This window comes from Narcine bancroftii, chromosome 5 (genome assembly GCF_036971445.1).
Source record: "Narcine bancroftii isolate sNarBan1 chromosome 5, sNarBan1.hap1, whole genome shotgun sequence".
NCBI classification, from domain to species: Eukaryota; Metazoa; Chordata; class Chondrichthyes; order Torpediniformes; family Narcinidae; genus Narcine; species Narcine bancroftii.
The window spans coordinates 171,544,245-171,565,603 of record NC_091473.1 but is presented as its reverse complement, the minus strand read 5'-3'; the positions used below and the strand labels follow the sequence as shown (position 1 = coordinate 171,565,603).

At 43.9% G+C, this 21,359-nt stretch overlaps 1 protein-coding gene across 7 annotated transcripts in view; it reads right to left on the bottom strand.

Moving 5' to 3' along the window:
• Nucleotides 1-21,359, bottom strand: part of LOC138764190 (constitutive coactivator of PPAR-gamma-like protein 1) — a 130,483-nt gene that overhangs the window by 8,601 nt on the left and 100,523 nt on the right. For 6 of the 7 annotated variants that reach the window (XR_011358042.1, XR_011358044.1, XR_011358043.1 and 3 more), the window contains 2 exons: nucleotides 11,301-11,484; nucleotides 8,738-8,876 (listed from right to left, as the gene is read on the bottom strand). Coding sequence is in view for 3 of the 7 variants with exons in the window: in XM_069939763.1 (XP_069795864.1) it covers nucleotides 8,738-8,876; nucleotides 11,301-11,484 (323 nt within the window). In the remaining 4 variants the exon portion in view is untranslated. Of the gene's footprint in view, nucleotides 1-8,737; nucleotides 8,877-8,964; nucleotides 9,011-11,300; nucleotides 11,485-21,359 lie in introns of those variants that run through there. The other variant, XM_069939764.1, reaches the window with a different exon arrangement.

Here is a 21,359-nt window from a genome sequence, read left to right as displayed (position 1 = left end):
GTTAATGTCAAGATATTAAAAATTTTCAAAGTTCAATGATTTTTTACAACTGAAGGTCAATCCAAATGACATATCCTAATTATATTACTAGCATGTTGCCGCTCAATGCACTGTACCCCAATCATTTATCAACTAAAATTTTCTCAAAACACAACCAATTTAAGCTTCACCATGTCTTCACAAGAAATATTACTGCAACAATTACAGTATATTTCAGTCAGCTATGACACTACATTATCTAAAGGCATTGTAAAATACTAATATACTTCCTTGTCACATGCAGAAAGTCTTACAAATACAGAGTACCTTTTGCGTAACTCTCAGATCATTCCAGTACATTTTGGAAAAAGTATGAAAAGTGGTATCTAATTGGTGTACAGCAGGTTCCCATTAACGGCAAAGTAAAAATGACCTAATAATACATGATAGTGATGTTGATCGAGGAATGACTATTGGATACCAGAATAAATCTCCCACTCTTCAAATGAGTCTCATGAAATCTTTCACTGGAGTGCAATTTGAATTCATTCTCATTCAATGATGTGCCAATGGAACCTCAACCAACAATGTGGAAAATAAGTCTTCCAGGAACACATCCATGAACCTAACCCATGGAGATGTGGCCAGGGGTGGGGTGCAAAATTAGTGTAGATCAATCAACCCACATTCCTAATCATTCTCCATATCACATCTCACACTCTCATTTAATTTACATGCAAGCATCAATAATGCTACTTTCTTTCCAAATAAGAAGTTAGTCGCCAACTTGGTCAGTCAGGAGTAGAAATACCTACAAAAAATGAATTAAGTTATCACCACAGATACCTGCAGAGTGGAATTTAGAGGGTGACTGAGAGATGGCATTTCAATATGGTGACTCCTCAGGTTCACGCTCTGTAGTCACCTGATAGGGCAGGAAGGAAGATAGCTGACAGATACCTGGAGATATAACCACAGGCACATTTTGCTGCAGAGGAACCAAATGAGCAAACTGACAAGGCTAGCTTCGGGGGGGCGGGGGGAGGGGGTGTAGATATGGACATGTAGAGTTAAATATTTTGTTCTTTACTGGCAAGCCAGGATGCCTACATTTTTTGGTTTTAATATTTTTCTTCTTTCTAGTCCCATTATAGATAACCATCTTTTTCAACCATCTTTGTTAGATGCAGATTTTAAGGAATGATACAGATTAGGTAACAAAAGTTATAAAGATCTTTTTATTCGAGAACAATTTAATCTTCCTAAGACTTTTTTTAAGCTATTTACAAGTTAGCCATTTTGTTCAGTCCAATCGTTCTGATTTTCCTTGACTCTCAAATACAAATATTCTTGATTTACTTTTTAACTTACAGTTTGTCTAAGGTGGATTAAATCATGTATTTATAATGACCTACTGGATTAAAGACCAGTCTCAATGGCTGCGATTACGAATGATTGGGAATGCGATTTGGATATAACATTTTCAGATGAAAATCGGTACGCTCCTCTTCACTTAATTAATGATTCCTCATTTTGTGCAAGGCATTGTTTATTACAATTTAAGGTGATACATAGAATACATAGGTCCAAACTTAAATTATCTCATTTTTATACAGACGTTGATCCACTATGTGAAAAGTGTAAAATTTTTGAAGCTTCAGTGATTCATATGTTTTGGGTGCCTCAATTTCGGAAGATTTGAGGAAAACTTTCCAAATTTTATCAATGATTTTTAAGATCAAAATAGAACCATGGTCTTTAATTGCCTTGTTTGTTTTTTCTCATGAACTGGATATACCTCTGGTTTTATATTTCATTATATTGATAGCTAGACAAGCAATTTTAATGAAATGGAAAAACAACTCCTCACTTACTCATACACAGTGGATACATGATGTAATATCTTATTTAAGCCTGGAGAAAATTAGATACAACATTATAGACAGAAAGTTTCAATTTGAAAAGATGTGGAGTCCATTCCTAAAATACTTGCATGATTGGAAGTTTTAAGAAGTTTGGATGTTCCAGTGATTCTCTGTCTCGTGTCTGAAAGTCGCTATTTGATCCACATCTTTACATCCTTTTCTACAAGGTAACTGATTAGAGGGAGGGGTTAGATTAGATTTAGGTTTTTTTTGTTTTCTTTTTATTCCTTTTTTTAAGATTAACTTGTTAAATATGGGCTTAAATACAGTTGTCATAGATCATATTAAATTAGACAGAACTTGCTCTTTGTTTTGATCAAGGGATAATCTAATGCACTTTTACTTATTTTCTATCCATATGTATCCGATATGACCTGTTATTTGTTTCATTAAAAGGACTTTGTATGTAGGATTTACATGTTAAACTCAATAAAAATATTTTAAAAAGAAAGAAAAGGAAGTTTACATTCAAAAAGAATACAAACTCAGCACAAAACTTATGCAAATCTTTGAGCCTATTTTTTCAGCTTGGAAATGGGAGGCACTTCAATCAACATATATGAATCCAATCATGTTACCATGTCTGATAGCAAACACCAGAGCTTCCGTTGTGGCATAAGCAGCAGGCAATAATCCAATGAAAGCCATGAATACTGCTGTGCGAGTTCAGATCAATGTCTTCATGGATGGAGATAGTATGCAAAGGAATTTTCAAACTATCACAGAATTTCTAAGGAATTAATGAATAATCAAACATGAGTCTGCCAAAACGTGCAAATAGAAAACTAATGAACAGGTGAATTTCAACATTTTTTCAGTTGGAAAGATGGGTGGAAATTTGGAAATGGTGATGCCTTTTGGAAAGTCAAAAAGGGGCAGGACTTTTAGAGTATACCGTAGGGAAACAAGGAATGTTGAATTTTGGGTATTCAAGTCCAGAGCCTCTTGAAAGTTGCAACATGGGTAGTTAGGGTGGTGAAGGCAGCATTTAAGCATGTGTGACGGCTCACCACTAGGCAGGCGAACCGGCCCCGCTTGTAAGCCACGTGGCGGGGCAGCTGGCTAAAATGGCACCGTCGGGAGTGTTCCCTTCCTCCCAGCACGGGGCTCAGAAGCCTGCACTGGGGGACCACATGACGCCCGGATGACATCAGCATCCTCCAGCGCAGTTCTCAGCCAGGTCCGGGCTGGGAGTATAAGTACAGCCCAGCAGCCTGCAATAAACTAGTCTGCTCACTGAGCTCAACCCGTCTGGCTGTGTGTGTTCATTCAGGAGCAGTGTAGCTGCCGCTACAATTGGTGACCCCGACTGGTTCAAAGGTCTTTGAACCCATCATGAGCGAGTCTGGGATCAGCGCTATAACCGCGAAACTGCCTGAATTCTGGGTTCAGGAGCTGGAGACCTGGTTCGGCCACGCGGAGGCCCAGTTTCACCTCCGCCAGATTTCGTCCGACACGACCAAATTCTACCATGTGATCGCTACCCTGGACCAGGCCACCACCAGATGCGTGCTTCACCTCGTTCGGCACCCACCCGCCGAAGACAAATACGAGACCATCAAGCAAGTGCTTACCGGATCCCTCAGACTATCCAGACACCAGTGTGCCGCTCGGATGCTGCACCTCAATGCCCTGGGGGACAGGTCCCCGTTGGAGCTGATGGACAAGATGCTCGCGCTCATGGGTGAGCACACCAACTGCCCACTCTTTGAGCGCATTTTCCTCGACCATATGCCTGGGGACATCCGGCCGCTGCTGGTCCAGGAGAGCTTCACCGATCCAAGGAAGGTCGCCCAGAAGGCCCAAGAGCTATGGCGCGCATGATTCCCAGAGGGTCCAGCGATACAGCAAGTCATGAGGCATGGGCACGACCATGCCAAGCCCACCCCTTGTGCTGTGGTAGAGCATCCAGCCTCTGCAGGTGCCCCCAAGGGCTTAACCAAGGCCACAGCATCCACTCCAGGCCTCTGCTTCTACCACCAGCGCTGGGGAGCCAAGGCTCGGAAGTGTCGTCAGCCCTGCTCGTTCCAGGGAAATGACCAGGCTGGCCGCTGTTAATGGCTGCGGCGGCTGGCCAAGGACACAGCCTCCTCTACCTGCAGGACTCAGTCAGCGGCCGGCGGTTCCTTGTTGACACTGGAGCCCAGATCAGTGTCATCCCGGCCACGGCCGTTGAGTCCAGGAACCGACCTCGTGGACCTCCCCTCCTTGCAGCCAACGCGACAGCAATTTGGACGTGTGGATATAAAACAGTCCACTTCCAGATCGGCCAATGAAATTTTGTGTGGAGGTTCACCATCCCGTCCCTCCCGACTGCCATCCTGGGGGCAGACTTCCTCCTCGCACACGAACTTCTGGTGGACATTCGAGGTAGGTGCCTGGTGGACGCCCGTACCTTCCAGGCTGTTCAGCCTCGACCCCTCCCGCTTTGAACAACTGCAGATGGCCACGAGTTCCAGCGAATCCTGGACGAGTTCCCGACACTCCTCAAGCCATAGTTCTCCACTGCCTCGCCGCACCACGGGATGTTCCACCACATCCCCACCCAGGGCCCACCGGTTCACGCCAAGGCACGCCAACTCCCACCTGACAAGCTCCAGGTGGCGAAGGAGGAATTTTCACACCTGCTGGAACTGGAGATCATTCGGCGGTCCGACAGCCCGTGGGCCTTGCTGCTCCACCTGGTCCCAAAAGCCTCGAGCGGCTGGTGTCTGCGGAGACTATCGACGGTTCAACGAGGCAACAGTTCCTGACTGTTACCTCATCTCTCACATAGGGACCTAGGAAGTAGGAACAGGAGTAGGCCAAAAATGGCCCATCGAGCCTGCTCTGCCATTCAATAAGATCATGGCTGATCTAATTTATGACCCAACTCCACCTACCTGCCTTCTCCCCATATCCCCTAATTCCATGATCTTACGGCCAACCTGCACGGTGAGAGGGTATTCTCCAAGGTTGACCTGGTGCGCAGATATCACCAGATCTTGGTGCACCCTGAGGACATACCCAAGACGGCCATCGTCACCCCCTTTGGCTTGTTCGAATTCCTGCGCATGCTGTTCGGGCTCAAGAACGCCGCTCAGACCTTCCAGCGCCTCATGGACTCTGTGGGCAGGGACTTGGATTTTGTCTTTATTTATTTGGATGAGATCCTCGTCAGCAGCAAGGACCAGGCGCAACACAAGGCCCACCTATGTGCCCTTTTCTCCTGGCTGGCTGACTTCGGCCTTACCATGAACCCAGCCAAGTGCCAGTTTGGGTAAGAGTCCTTGCAGTTCCTGGTCCATACCTGGACAGCCTCAAGGGGCTGCAGGAGTTCGCGGGTATGGTCAACTTTTACAACCGCTTCATCCCAGGAGCTGTGTGCATCATGCAGCCGCTGTTCGCCCTCATCACAGCCAAGCACAAGACGCTCGCTTGGAACCCAGAAGCCTGCACCGCATTCAAGGCCACCAAGGACGCCCTCACGAAGGCTGCCATGCTCGCCCACCCGCACACCAACCTGCATATGGCACTCTCTGTCAATGCCTCTCCCACAGCCGTCGGTGCCATCCTGGAGCAGCAGGTGAATGGGCATTGGAAGCCGCTAGCATTCTTCAGCTGCCTGCTCCGCCCGTTGGAACGCAAGTATAGAGCCTTCGACTGCGAGTTACTGGGCATGTACCTGGCGGTGCAGCATTTCCGCTATTTTTTGGAGGGGAGGACTTTTACCATCTTCACCGACCACAAACCCCTTGCCCAGGCGCTCGCGACGGCAAAGAATCCCTGGTCAGCCCGCCAGCAGCTTCACCTCTCCTTCGTGTCGGAGTTTACCACCAACATTCGGCACAAGGTGGGTAAGGACAATGTGGTTGCCGATGCACTGTTGCAACCGGCCATCTGCGCGCTGACGCCTGGCCTCGACTTCAACCAGCTCGCCCAGGACCATAAGTCTGATGAGGAGACGAGGGCTTTCAAGACCGCCATCACCGGCCTGCGGTTCCGAGACCTCCCGACTCCGAGCGACAAAGGCACCATCCTGTGCACTATCTCCATGGGCACCCCGCGACCAGTGGTTCCCCAGCAGTGGCGCAGGCAGGTCTTCCATCACATTCACGACCTTTCACATCCGTCCATCGGGTCCAAGGTCCGGATGGTGGCAGAACAGTTCGTATGGCATGGGCTGCGGAAGCAGATTGTGGGCTGGGTAGAACATGCACAGACACACCAGGGCGCCCGTACAGGAGTTCGAGCACGTCCGGGAACAGTTCACCCATATTCACGTGGACATCGTCAGGCTCTTACCCATTTCCTGGGGCAATTGTTACCTGTTTATGATGGTGGACCACACCACTCGCTGGCCTGTGGCGATCCCGATGCCAGACGACTCCACCAACTCCTGCTCCCAAGCACTGTCGCCCGGTTCGGCATCCTGGCTCACCTTACCAGCAATCGGGGAGCCCAGTTCACATTTGCGCTCTGGGCACAGCTCGCCAACAGGTTGGGGATCCAGCTACACCACACCACGGCCTACCACCCGCAGGCCAATGGACTGGTCGAACTTCTACCTTAAGTCGGCATTCATGGCCTGCCTCACGGGTCCCGACTGGGTGGACAAAATACTTTGGGTGCTCCTGGGCATCCGCTCCACTCCCAAGAAAGCTATCCAGGCGTCATCTGCTGAGCTGGTCTACGGTGTGCCGCTGGCACTACCTGGTGAGTTCGTCAACGCACCTCACAATCCCCAGTGGTTGGCGCACAAACTACTTCCTCATCTCAGGGCACACTTGGATTCGTTCGAACCCTCACTCCGCCCAGGCATGGCACCCACCCGTCTCATGTTCCCAGCGAACTGCTTTCCGCGGAGTACATTTTCATTTGGCGGGGCCCGATCACGGCACCTCTGCAGCAACCGTACGAGGGGCCTTACAGGGTTGCACAGCATTCCAGCTCCACGTTCACCCTGGACATTGCCGGCAGGTGGGAGCTGTTTACCGTGGTCAGGCTGAAAACCGGCCCCACTTGTAAGCCACGCGGCGGGGCAGCCGGCCAAAATGGCGCCATTGGGGGTGTTCCCTTCCTCGCAGCATGGGGCTCAGAAGCCCTCGCTGGGGGTCCACGTGACGCCCGGGTGACGTCAGCACCCTCCAGCGCAGTTCTCAGCCAAGTCTGGGCTGGGAGTATAAGTACAGCCCAGCAGCCTGCAATAAACTAGTCTGCTCATGGAGCTCAACCCGTCTGGTAGCTGCCGCTGCACACGCTTACTTTCAGAAGTCAAGGCATAGAATATAAATGTTGAGATATTATGTTGCAGTTAGATTGCACAGAGTTCTGGCTGTGCATCATAACCATTGGTTATGATGGAGCAGATTCACCAGGAAGTTGATTGGATTGGAGAAATTAGATAAACTCAGCTCCATTTTCCTGGACTGAAGTAGGTTGATGAGTGACCTGATTGAAGTATATAAAATTATTTAAAGTATAGATAATCTTAGGTCATTAATGTTGTGTTGTAATAATTACTTTATTTTTATTTTTCTTTAAATGTAATTTTTTTGTTTTATTTATGTGATAAAATCTTTAAATAAAGTTTAAAAAAAAATAAAGTATAGATAATCACAGGGCAATTCTCTCCAGTTTCTTTACATTCTAAAGACAATGGCATAGAAAACATCAGTGTTTGTGACTTTCCATAATGGTACCGGTGAGAAAAATAATTACAGGTTTTGTGTGTGTGCATCCTAGCTTATTGCAGGGAACCAAACAAACATCCATCCTGAAATCCAAACACAAAATCGTTGCATTATTTTCAGGTTATTCACAAAATTAGTTGATGCTTTGTGTTTTAAAACACCCCCAACCGGAAATAAAAATATTCTGAAGTTCTCAAAAAAAGTCCAACAGCCATTTCTACTGAGCCACGCCGAATTATACTTCCAGTAAAAAATATTATTCAGCTTAAATTGCCTGGGATATTCTTACTTGTTGCAAAGAACAAAACAATTCTTCTTGGGCACAATTTAAAAAAAAGAGCATCGCAGCATGTGGATGGAAACAGGCAATTATTCTGTGTTTGTGAAATAGCATGAGATTTTTAAATGATCAATTAAGTATTTTTGAACATATTATCGACTCTGTAAAATGAGTCAACTTAAATTTCATACCGAGAACAAACATTTGAAGAGTTGAAGAAAGCCCACAGCAGTTTAAAATACAAGATCTATTCATTACATTTTTAAACAAGGAAAGACTGATCATCCTAAAACACTTTTTAGTCCACAAAGTATAATTGAACTGCATTCATTGCTGCAATATAGGAAACAAAACAAACACAGCAAACTGCCATAAAAATAGACAATTTATATTTTCACTAAGAATTTTTACATCACCCGAGAAACCAGATATGGCTTTTGTTATCTCACTGAAAAGAGGATGAGATGATCACTGACCTCTTTAAAGATAAATCTCAGAAAGAATCAGCAACAACTTGAGAGTACTGATGAAACCAATCTGTTTCTTTCCAGACTTGCCATGGAACATCAATGCAATTACATGTAGACAACAGTAAAAAGGCTCTAAAACCAGCAGGTAGTAATAGTGCTGTTTCTCCAAGCCTTTACGGCACTGGAAGTGACCAGAGGGACAGGTTCGGAGATATTTAAATGAGTACATAGGGTGCCTACTTGAATTCTCACAAGTGCCTTGGAAAAACAGCAAATAAATCTTCATCATTCAGCAAAATCCAGAATTCTTTGTTTGCTTTGATTGTTGATTCTATTAAATGTTTCATGCCATCAATTAAAACTCAGGAAAAATATGGATGCCATGCACAAATTTTACAGTCATCAACATACCCTCTGGCTGGTCCCCCCACAGACACAACTTGGAGAGGAAAAGCTGTTCTGCCACGCCCACGCTTGCTCCCTGCCCACTGGCCCACAACTGTCCCGGCAATCTCCAGTTTTCCTCCTTGAGAGGGCATTGGCTGAAAACCTGCAAATGGAAGAGGAGTAATTAATATACATTGTATTCTTTAGCAGGCCAAAATGAGGATGGAATGTATAAAACTGTATCGACAAACCTTTTTATAAACTGGTCAAAGAATTACCATAGTGAAAAGAAATTGCCTGGAGGTCAAAATATAGAAAATTAATGGCCACACTAACTGCAAGTACAAATTCAACAGTTGTGTAAATATATATGTGTTGCTACATGTTAAGCGTCTTTTCACACACTGCCAAGGGACATTATACTGACAGGTGGACTTGGAACTCCTCACTTCCATTGCTTATAATGAAAATGAATTACCATAAATTTACCTATTGTCATGCAGTTCAACCATATACAAATAATAGATGTAATTACAATTATATATGAAAGTTGATCAAGAATCACTCCTTTTTCCAGCTTCTATTGTCCTTAAACAACCAAGTCAAATGTAGTTTATTTTTAAAACTGAGGCTCTCTTTAGATGTGGTAAAATATTGTGGCTCAGATGAGAGCTGGAGAGTATAACTCAATTTCATCTTTCACATTTGCCCTCAGGTTCAAGATCCTCTTGTGCATTCTCACGGTTCAGCAGCAGCGGAATATCCGTGACTGAAAATCTGCTCCAGTACTATTTTAATTGCACAATGTAGAAAAGAAAAACACTATTATGCACGACAAAATAATTCTCCTACTATCTGTAATTTCATTGCACATATAATTCAGTAAAACTGAGGAAAAAAAATCAGTAGCAACATGCATTAACCTGAATAACGTAAACTCCTTTCCCACTGGATAATGCAACTTAAAATTAGACCAAAAAAAGGGCACCTTGGCTGACCTTTTTGTCCATCTACATTCACTGCATTTGATCCAGGTGATTCTCCTCTGCATTCTATCCAATGTAACCATATCCTCTCAATATTGTGGCAAACAGAACTGGGTGTTGCCACTTTCAGGAAACTACGGACTTCAATACCCAAGGTCCCTTTGTTCATCAACAGTTATATTTTTTTGGAATATTTTATGATTTTTCCAAACGCAGATCCAGTACATCAATCACGTTCATCAAGCATATTTACATTTCTTCTACTGAGTCTGGTTTTATCCCCCCTCCCACCCACCAACAACACAAAATAACAAAAAAGAACACATTAATCATTTAAAGAAACTTAAAACAATTCTTAGCAACCTAATATTAACTGTTCATTTTTTATGTTCTAACTTATTTTAATTCTTACACAACTCATTCTTGTGGCCCAAATACCTCTAATCAATTAAAAGCAGCTCTGCACTGTCAAGTAACATTTGAACCTACACAAAATAATCTCACATCTTACAGGTGGCAGATACATGCAATTCCATAAAATGAGACAAGTTTCACAACAAATTTCAACTATCAACAGTCATTCAATTTAACATAAGAAAATGAAACAAAAGAAATCAGTTTTTCCCAAAAAATCTTTCAGTGTCTTAAAAAATGGAGAGGAAAAGTTGTTGAGCAATATCTTCAACAAAAGATTCCACAATCACTGTTTACCCAGCAATCTTGCAGCCAAGTAGTTATCTGATGGAGATATTCAATTGTGACCTGATGTTCAGACTGACTTGGATTAAAACCCATTCAAAAGCCATGATAGTATTAAAAAAACAGAATTAAGGGTCATCTGGTATAGGTCAGCAGACAGAAATGAATCACTCTGCCATCATAGGCTTCAGGCGTCTCCTAAGATTGGGGCATTTGGGGAAGTCATTGCAGAAGGCTGCCATTACCCAAGAGTTCTTGTATACAAGCTAAGACAGCTTTGATACTCAGTAAGAATTCTTAAGAGTGATCGACTCTTATCTGATTCGCAGCTTTAGAGGCAAAATGCACTTCACTGAGCTAAGTCTCCAGATTTTTGCATGTTAAAATGAAGTTACTTTGGACATCTGGTAGTCAAAAATCCATTCCAACATGTTGATACTGCACAGACCAACCTCAGTCTGCAAAGAAGAATTTAAAAATGTAATACAGTTGAAAAGAATACATGCTTGTTTATAAATCTTTAAATCAGGCACTGGTGCGAATTAAAAATCTAGGTGCAAAGATTAATCTCATCGAGGAAGATTACAAAAGCGAATGGAGTACAATTCTCATGTTAGTTGCATGTGCCAAATGCACAATACCATGCACTCTAGTCTGAAATTCGACTTTATTGGAAACAAATTGTAATTCTTAGTATAATTGAAATTTCTAAGATCATGGACTTGAAATGCTGTGTTTCTAAAAGTTATTTAAGTTATAGCTTTGAATCAGAACTAAAGTTGTATGTTCAAAGATTTCATCAGGCCTGAGTAAAAAAAAATTGTCAAGTTAAGAAAAAAAAATTTAAACTTTGCCGTAATTTCAAGATTCAGCGAAGGCAAATCATCAGTATTGTTACTTACCACCCACACCTCTTCCTCTGTCATGCTGCGACAGAATTGGTCCAACAGGTCGTGGATAAACTGCCGTTGGGTAAAAATGCATGGTGGCTGGAGGAGGATAAGCAATAGGATGACCTTGCCTGGAAAGGTTTAAGCCTTCCAGAATACTCTGACGCATCTTCTCAAGTTTGGCAGCTTGATCAGCCTAGAATTAATAGTAAAATATTCTTTTTCATTCTGAAATGCTTGTATTATTACTGTTCTTCAAAATATCACAAAGCCAATCGAGCAAGCATGAACAGTTGCATACCATCTGCCATCGACAACAAAATTGAGATATGCTCCCCTCGCTTCTTTATTAATTTGTATTTCAAACTGAAACAGTTTCAAATATATTGCTTGGCAAACGTTAGGCAGTGAGAAACTGAATGTATTGTGTACAGTTCTGGTCTCCATACTTGAGGAAGAGTATATATGAGCCTTGGAGGCAGTCCAGACCAGAGATGAGGGGGTTGACTAAATCGTCTGGGATTATACACACTCGAATTCAGAAAAATGAGAGACCTTATAGAAACATAAAATTATGAAAATAAGAGAAAGGCAGGAAAATTGATAGGTGAGACCAGAACTAGGGGACACAGCCTCAAGATTTAGGGGAATAGCAGAGATGAGGAAAAACTGTTTTTCCCCAGAGAGGAGTGACTCTGTGGAATTCTCTACCCAGGGAAGCGGTTGAGGTGACTTCATTAAACAGATTTAAAGTTCCGTTAGATAGATTTTTACATAAAAATGGAATTAAGGAATATGAGGAAAAGGCAGGTCGGTGGAGTTGCGTCAATGATCAGATCAGCCATAATCTTATTGAATGGCAGAGCGGACTCGACGGGCCTGATGGCCGACTCCTGCTCCTATTTCTTATGTTTTGTTGACTGTTTTCTGAAATGTTAATTCAGCTTTTCTCTCCACATATGCTACCTGATGAGTGTTTCTAGTATTTTTTTAAATTTTATTTCAATTTTCAGCATCTGTAATTTCATTGCACATTTTGCTATTTGCTCAATTTGAACTGTGTACCTATAATTTAATAACAAGCATTTATCGCTGTGTAGAATGATGACAAATAGACACTTACAGATCTCCTGGATCTATTCCAACTGATTTGGAATGAGATTCAGTACTTCACGTGATATTCACAGATCACAACTCTGGAAATGAGTCGACTCCTTACATTCCAAATTTACAACTACAGCTTTTAGTATTGTTACTGTGAAACTGACTGATGAAGGTTAGCGCAATGCTGATACAGTGCCAGTGTTCAGGATTGGGGTTCGAATACCGCACTGTCTGTAAGGAGTTTGTACATTCTCCCCTTGTCTGCGTGGGTTTCCTCTGGGTGCTCCGGTTTCCTCCCATCATTCAAAACATACTGGGGGTTAATTGGAGTCATTGGGGTGTAATTGGGAGGCTGGGCTCGGGGGCTGAAAGGGCTGTTACCGTGTTGTATGCCTAAATTAAAAAAAAATAAAAGATTCTCCTCCTGATAACATGATATTAAGGATTTTTTAAAAATCTTAGTCATTGTTGGCATGACGGGCATTTATTTATTGCTATTTGCCTCTGAACTGAATGCCATGCTACATCAGTTAAAGTCAAGATATTCAGTGGATTTCCTTCCCCGAGGGACTGATGAATGAAGACGGATTTTACAACGATCCATGTGCTTCATATCACTGCTAATAACAGACTTTTTATTCAAAATAACAACTCCACCCCTTATAGGTATCTAAAATACAGAAATGATGTGAAACTATCAAAAAGCTGTCTGATGCCCATCTAATTTGACTACTAATTATCCTTAAAATAGTTTAATATATGGTTGTTCAAGTGCTTACCACATCATTATTATTATTATAATAAATAGAGGACATGCTTATTTAACTTTCTAAAAATTTTTATGGAGTTGAAATAATCTTAAAAGGCAGTATATTTTTTTTAATCACCGTATAAATACAGTGCACAAATATTCATCAAAATAACTAAATATAGCAAAATATAAAAACGTGTGCAGTGAACTTATTTAACTATGTAACAAGCAAATATATGAAATGTATTATTGGAGGTGGAATGGACAAGTGGATTTAATACTAGGTTTTAGAAGCAATTTGTTGATAGGTCCTTTAAAAAGTGCTCATTGGCAGCACAAACCTCGCCCTGTACTGTAGGATTACTAAAATTATTTTCTTTAATCTACACCATATATAAAGATAAGTAGCCAAGACCAATAAAGATTAATCCCAATCTTTGTTTTACTTAATCCAATGTGCCATTAGAATCTCTTAATGATTGACTAAAATAGCCTTAGTAGCTCATTATTTCGATGAAATTCACCAGGACAATTAGAAAAGAGTAATAGGAATGTGAATGAACTCAATTCACTCCATTTTAGCTTAATTGAGTTTAGTTCAATGACCAAACCATTCATTATTTTGATGGGTTGTCACAGACACGTAATGCTACAATCGTGCATTGAAGTTTTAAGCATCAAGTGGAATGTATATGATAGGATCTTGTGTCATTTTAAATTGAACTATTTAATTTAAAATAGCTCAATTTAGTAATTAGTATTATACTAATCAAAATAACATTATTTATCAAAAGATGGTATTTTGTTCTTTAATACATGGAATACATCGGTACTTGCATACAGCAATTTAATCAAAAAGAAGAAACCCTCTAAAAGGTCATGGACTCAGCCCAATACATCACAGACAAAACTCTCCCCACCATGGAGAATATCTACATGGTACAGTCCCTGCAATGTCACTGGACAATTTTTTTCAAAAGGTTTTCTTCCTGAAAAATAAATGGGGCTTGTGATAGACAACTTCAAGCTGAACACAAAGATCATTTCAGATTTGCTGCATCACATAGGAAATTGGAGGAATGTTAAATTAACTTTTATTGGAATTAGCATGTTCAATCTCATAATAATGCTGACATATTGCGTTAGATTTAACTCATCTAAAAAATTTTTGCTTCCGATTTCCATTTGTACTCAGCATCTGATACCTCTCGTGTCAATGTCCAACAATAGCCAGAGGCACTGATGGGCTCCAGTTGCTCTGACACCGCTTTTCCATGGTCGCAATGTCCTGGTGAAACCTTTCACCATGTTCCTCACTGACTGCACAAAAATCAGCAGAGATGGAAGTCCAAGCATAAATGCAAAACTGAATTTTCAATGACATGTTGCACTTTATGGTTTTATATGCTTGAAGCAGGTTTGTAATCTGCTGGATGTAGTTTGGTGTTCTGTAGTTGCCAAAATTTTCAACATCATTAAATGCCTTCCATGCAGAGGTCACATGATGGTGAAAGTCTAGGAGGTTGCAAATCCTAAAAGCTCCCAGACCTAGACCAGAAAACAGCACTAAAAATCCAAAATCCGGGTTAAAAAAAGAGAAAAAATCCTGTCTGAGGACAAGAAGAGGGTAAGGAAGCTTCAGTCAACAAAAAAAGGGAAAAATACAATGAGGAAATGGATGTCCCAAAGAGGATCTGAGGCAAGTGGAGGTGCCTCATGTTGGGAGTAATGGCAATGCTGACCCAAGAGCCATCGAGGAGGATGTAACACCCCCACCACGACCTCAGCGCCAGAGTTCCACAAGCAGGTGGTGCCCAGAGCAGAGGAATGGTCACGAGTGGCAGTGAAAGCAGTAAGAGCCTTGGAACAGGTCAATGAGAACAAGGGAGGACAGCTGGCTCTCCCTCGTCGCTCGCAAGTTTGTGCGCCAACCAGCGGTCTCCCGACGGCAAAGTCCACCCAGCAGTGCGTCGAGTCAGGGAACGGCGGGCTCGAGACTAACAAGCTCCAAGAGGATGCGGAGGAGGTTGACCGGGACAGCGATGGCAGCAATCGCGAGGGCCGTCAAGTTGGAGACAAGGGCCGGTGGGGAGACAGCAATGGTGGCGGTTGAGTGTGCGAAGGACCCAGCTACGAGGCCAGGAGAAACTGGAAGGCTGGGCTACCACAAAAAAAAGGGAGGACGAGGGCCTGGGGTTCTCCTTAAGAGACATTTTACAGACTCTGACCCAAATGGAAAATAGGTCAGAGAAGGTAGTGGACAGAAGGGCCAGAGACATGTCCGAAAGATTAGACAGGATGGAGGGGCCCCTAGTGAATATAACACAGGGTTACAGAGGTAGAGGAGAGATTGGGGGCAGGGGAGGATTGAATTGCCACAATGGAGCAAGAAATTAAAGGTCTTCTCAAAGAAAGAGATGAGGTATGGGGGAAGCTGGACTTCCTGGAGAACTTCACAAAACGCTGCAACATTAAATAGAGGGACTGAAAAAAAAGACAACGAAGGAGGGAAATCTTATCAATGGATCCCCAAAGTATTGGGAAAGGAGACGCTGGGAACCCCCATTAAAATAGAAAAAGCCTTTAGTGCCCCGATCCCTAAGACAGGACTGGGACAAAGACCCTGGTCGATCCTTGTAAAGTTAAAATATTTTCAAGATTATGAAAAATATGAGGGGCAGCGGCAAAAGGGGCAATTCAGAGAGGAGCTCCCTTGGAGTACAGGGGGTCGAAATGGTTCTTTTATTCAGATATTCGTGCAGCTCTGCTTCAGAAGTGGAAAGACTTTAAACCGTTACCACAAAGGCTTTGAGGAGATGCCTGGGATTTTTCTCATATTACACCCAGTGGGTCCCTCAATACGCTGAAAAGGTTAGTCCCCTCTTAAAGGCCACCACTTTCCCCCTTTCGGTGGAAACCCAGATGGCTTTTAATTACCTCCGAAGTTACATTGTGAAAGTTGCGATGCACGCGGTAGATGAGAATGCACCTTTCCAAATGAAAAGTGACGCTTCGGATGTAGCCCTGGCCGCTACTCTCAATCAGGCGGGCCAGCCAGTTGCCTTTTTCTCACTGATGCTTCAAGGCCATGAGCTCCAGAACCTGTCTGTGGAAAAGGAGGCTCAGGCCATTGTAGAAGCCGTAAGGCACTGGAGGCACTACCTTGCTGGTAGATTTATGCTCCTCACAGACCAGTGCTCTGTCGCATTCATGTTCAACAACGCCAAGAGAAGCAAAATCAGGAATGACAAGATTGCTAGGTGGAGGATCGAACTTTCCACCTACAGTTTTGACATCGTCTACCGGCTAGAGGCCCTTAAAGACCCTCCAGATGTCTTGTCCAGGGAATGCTGTGCCTCCACACACACCGGTCAACTGCAGACCATACACAATGAGCTTTGCCATCTAGGGATCACTTGCATGGCTCATTTGGTCAAGACTCACAATTTGTCCTACTCAATAGAAGACGTTAGGGAAATGGCCAGGTCATGCCAGGTCTGCGCTGAGAGCAAGCCACACTTTTTTCGCACTATGAAAATGCACCTGATTAAATCATCCAGGCCCTTCAACCGGCTCAGCGTTGATTTTAAGGGACCGCTCCACTCCACGAACAGGAACACCTACTTTCTCTCACTCATTGATGAGTACTCTCGCTTCCCATTCGCAATCCTGTACCCAGACACATCTGCCTTGTCCATTATGACTCTATTTTTACTCTGTTTGAGTATCCCAGCTATATTCATAGCGACTGGGGCTCAGCCTTCATGAGCAATGAGCTGTGTCAGTACCTGCTAGTGAGGGGCATCACATCCAGCAGGACTACCAGTTACAACCTCTGGGAGAACTGGAAGGTTGAAAAAGAGAACACCATGATCTGGAAGGCTGTCAAACTTGCCTGAAGCAAAAAGGCCTTCCAGACTTGTACTGGCAGGATCACCATCGTGCTCCTCTCAATTCAGTTGCTACTCTGTATTGCAATCAATGCTACTCCTCGAGCTCATGTTTACGTTTGAAAGAAGGTCAGCATCGGAGACTACACTTCCAGCCTGGCTCACTAGTCCTGGTCCGGTCCTCCTCAAGAAGCATGCGAGGAGAAGCAAGACCCAACCCCCCCCCCCGTGGAAAGGGTGAAATTGCTCCATGCCAACCCCATGTATGCCTACGTGGAGTACCCAGATGGCAGGGAGGACACCGTCTCCATCAGGGATCTTGCACCCACCGGAACAGAGGATCCATTGTCTCAGGAGCCCCACGATACACTGAGATTTTTCTCCCCACCCCCGCTCATGGCCTCTGGGAACCCGATTCAGGAATAGAGTGAACGCCCCTCTATCATCCAACCGGAGCCCCAGCCTACTACCCTTCCATCACAGGAGGATCAGGAGACTCAAGAAGCCCAAGGCCCCCAGTGCTAAGGAGCTTCACCAGGATCTCCAGAAACCACCCCCCCCAGACCACCTTAATCTGTAAATAGTTTTAATAATATTTCAATTCTGTGTCTATTACTGGCTTCTGATCCTTGTTCTCTTTATCCACAGACCCTTAATTCTGAAGGAAGGGGTGAATATAGTTAACTGGGATTCACTAGAAGTGTGCTGTATTGACGACTGGTCCCACCTCCTTCCCCCTGGGGCCCGTATATAACCCTGGTTTCCCGCCTAAACCCAGAACCCCTCTGAAACCGGTTCGTGAACCCTACCTGTGTTTTAAGCTAATAAAAGCATTTATTCTCCCTCCAATTGAGCAAGAGCCTTTATCTACACTACAGGGAGGGAGCCCAGGTATGACGGCTAAAAGAGTAAAATATGCTACTTTCAATGCTAATGGCTTAAACGGTTCGGTGAAAAAATATTGAAAAAAATGTGGATAGATCTGGCCTTCCTCCAAGAGACGCATTTATCAGAGTGGGAACATCAGAAACTAAAAAGGGGATGGGTGGGTCAGATCATATCCCCCTCATTTGGCTCAAAAGCAAGGGGGTAGCAATTCTAGTGGGGAAGAGTGTTCCAGTACAGGTGCAGAGAGTGATTACTGACAAACGGGAAGATTCGTTTTGGTGCACTGTCAGATATATTCAGAACCCTGGACCCTAGTGAATGTCTATGCCCCCAATTCTAGTGGGGAAGAGTGTTCCAGTGCAGGTGCAGAGGGTGATTACTGACAAACAGGAAGATTCGTTATGGTACACGGTCAGATATATTCAGAACCCTGGACCCTAGTGAATGTCTATGCCCCCAATTCTAGTGGGGAAGAGTGTTCCAGTGCAGGTGCAGAGGGTGATTACTGACAAACAGGAAGATTCGTTATGGTACACGGTCAGATATATTCAGAACCCTGGACCCTAGTGAATGTCTATGCCCCCAATTCTAGTGAGGAAGAGTATTCCAGTGCAGGCGCAGAGGGTGATTACTGACAAAACGGGAAGATTCGTTATGGTACACAGTCAGATATATTCAGAACCCTGGACCCTAGTGAATGTCTATGCCCCCAATTCTAGTGGGGAAGAGTGTTCTAGTGCAGGTGCAGAGGGTGATTACTGACAAACGGGAAGATTCGTTATGGTACACGGTCAGATATATTCAGAACCCTGAACCCAAGTGAATGTCTATGTCCCCAATTCTAGTGGGGAAGAGTGTTCCAGTACAGGTGCAGAGGGTGATTACTGACAAAACGGGAAGATTCGTTATGGTGCACTGTCAGATATATTCAGAACCCTGGACACTAGTGAATGTCTATGCCCCGAATTCTAGTGGGGAAGAGTGTTCCAGTACAGGTGCAGAGGGTGATTACAGACAAAACGGGAAGATTCATTATGGTGCACGGTCAGATATATTCAGAACCCTGAACCCTAGTGAATGTCTATGCCCACAATTCTAGTGGGGAAGAGTGTTCCAGTACAGGTGCAGAGGGTGATTACTGACAAAACGGGAAGATTCGTTATGGTGCACTGTCAGATATATTCAGAACCCTGGACCCTAGTGAATGTCTATGCCCCCTATTCTAGTGGGGAAGAGTGTTCCAGTGCAGGTGCAGAGGGTGACTACTGACAAAACAGGAAGAGTCGTTATGGTACACGGTCAGATATATTCAGAACCCTGGACACTAGTGAATGTCTATGCCCCTAATTCTACTGGGGAAGATTGTTCCAGTGCAGGTGCAGAGGGTGATTACTGACAAAACGGAAAGATTCGTTATGGTACACGGTCAGATATATTCAGAATCCTGGACCCTAGTGAATGTCTATGCCCCCAATTCTAGTGGGGAAGAGTGTTCCAGTGCAGGTGCAGAGGGTGATTACTGACAAAACAGGAAGAGTCGTTATGGTACACGGTCAGATATATTCAGAACTCTGGACCCTAGTGAATGTCTATGCCCCCAATTCTAGTGGGGAAGAGTGTTCCAGTGCAGGTGCAGAGGGTGATTACAGACAAAACGGGAAGATTTGTTATGGTACACGGTCAGATATATTCAGAACCCTGGACCCTAGTGAATGTCTATGCCCCCAATTCTAGTGGGGAAGAGTGTTCCAGTGCAGATGCAGGGGGTGATTACTGACAAAACGGGAAGATTCGTTATGGTACACGGTCAGATATATTCCGAACCTTGGACCCTAGTGAATGTCTATGCCCCCAATTCTAGTGGGGAAGTGTGTTCCAGTGCAGGTGCAGAGGGTGATTACTGACAAACGGGAAGATTCGTTATGGCGCACGGTCAGATATATTCAGAACCCTGGACCCTAGTGAATGTCAATTTTAGTGTGGAATAGTGTTCCAGTGCAGGTGCAGAGGGTGATTACTGACAAAACTGAAAGATTCATTATGATACACGGTCAGATATATTCAGAATCCTGGACCTTAGTGAATGTCTATGCCCCCAATTCTAGTGGGGAAGAGTGTTCCAGTGCAGATGCAGGGGGTGATTACAGACAAAACGGGAAGATTCGTTATGGTACACGGTCAGATATATTCAGAACCTTGGACCCTAGTGAATGTCTATGCCCCCAATTCTAGTGGGGAAGTGTGTTCCAGTGCAGGTGCAGAGGGTGACTACTGACAAACGGGAAGATTTGTTATGGTGCACGGTCAGATATATTCAGAACCCTGGACCCTAGTGAATGTCTATGCCCCCAATTCTAGTGGGGAAGAGTGTTCCAGTGCAGATGCAGGGGGTGATTACTGACAAAACAGGAAGAGTCGTTATGGTACACGGTCAGATATATTCCGAACCTTGGACCCTAGTGAATGTCTATGCCCCCAATTCTAGTGGGGAAGAGTGTTCCAGTGCAGGTGCAGAGGGTGATTACAGATAAAACGGGAAGATTCGTTATGGTACACGGTCAGATATATTCAGAACCCTGGACCCTAGTGAATGTCTATGCCCCCAATTCTAGTGGGGAAGAGTGCTTCAGTGCAGGTGCAGAGGGTGATTACTGACAAAGCGGGAAGATTCGTTATGGTACACGGTCAGATATATTCAGAACCCTGGACCCTTGTGAATGTCTATGCCCCCAATTATGACGATGAATCATTTATACAGGGCATTTCCCTACGATTGGCAGAGGGGTCCGAAAATATTCTAATGATGGGGGCCACTTTTATCTATGTCTGGATCCGGTGCTGGATAAATCCACAAAACAAATAATGAGGACTAATGCCACCACTGACTGCGTGGGGGGGGCGGAGGGGGGGGGGGGGGGATCCGAATCTGATAGATGTGTAGCGGAAAAAACATCCAAGAGAGAGGGATTACTCATTTTACTCAAAGCAACATGACTCCAGAATAGACTATTTTCTGGCTTCAGCCCATATAGAGGGTTGGATCATGGAAGCTGAGTATGGGGCAAGGCTTCTCTTGGACCACTCCCCTCTCTGGTTTTGACCATAGAAATGCCAGATAAGCAGGACACAGCATACAGGTGGCGTCTTAACACTGTTGTTAAAAAAGCTGGAGTTTTGTAATTTCGTAAGAGCTGAAATGGCTCTGTTCTGTGAGGCCAACTACCCCTCTACTCCAGATAAATTCCTTCTGTGGGACATCCATACGGCATACTTGAGGGGCCAGATAATTGAGACACAAAGACAGTCAAGAAAAATTATATGAGGGAGGTGGTGGAATTGGAAAAGAACATTACCCAATTAGAGAAGGATTTTCAGAAATCAAGTTCAGAGGACCACTACAGAGCTCTTACAAACAATAAATTGGAATATATTATGCTT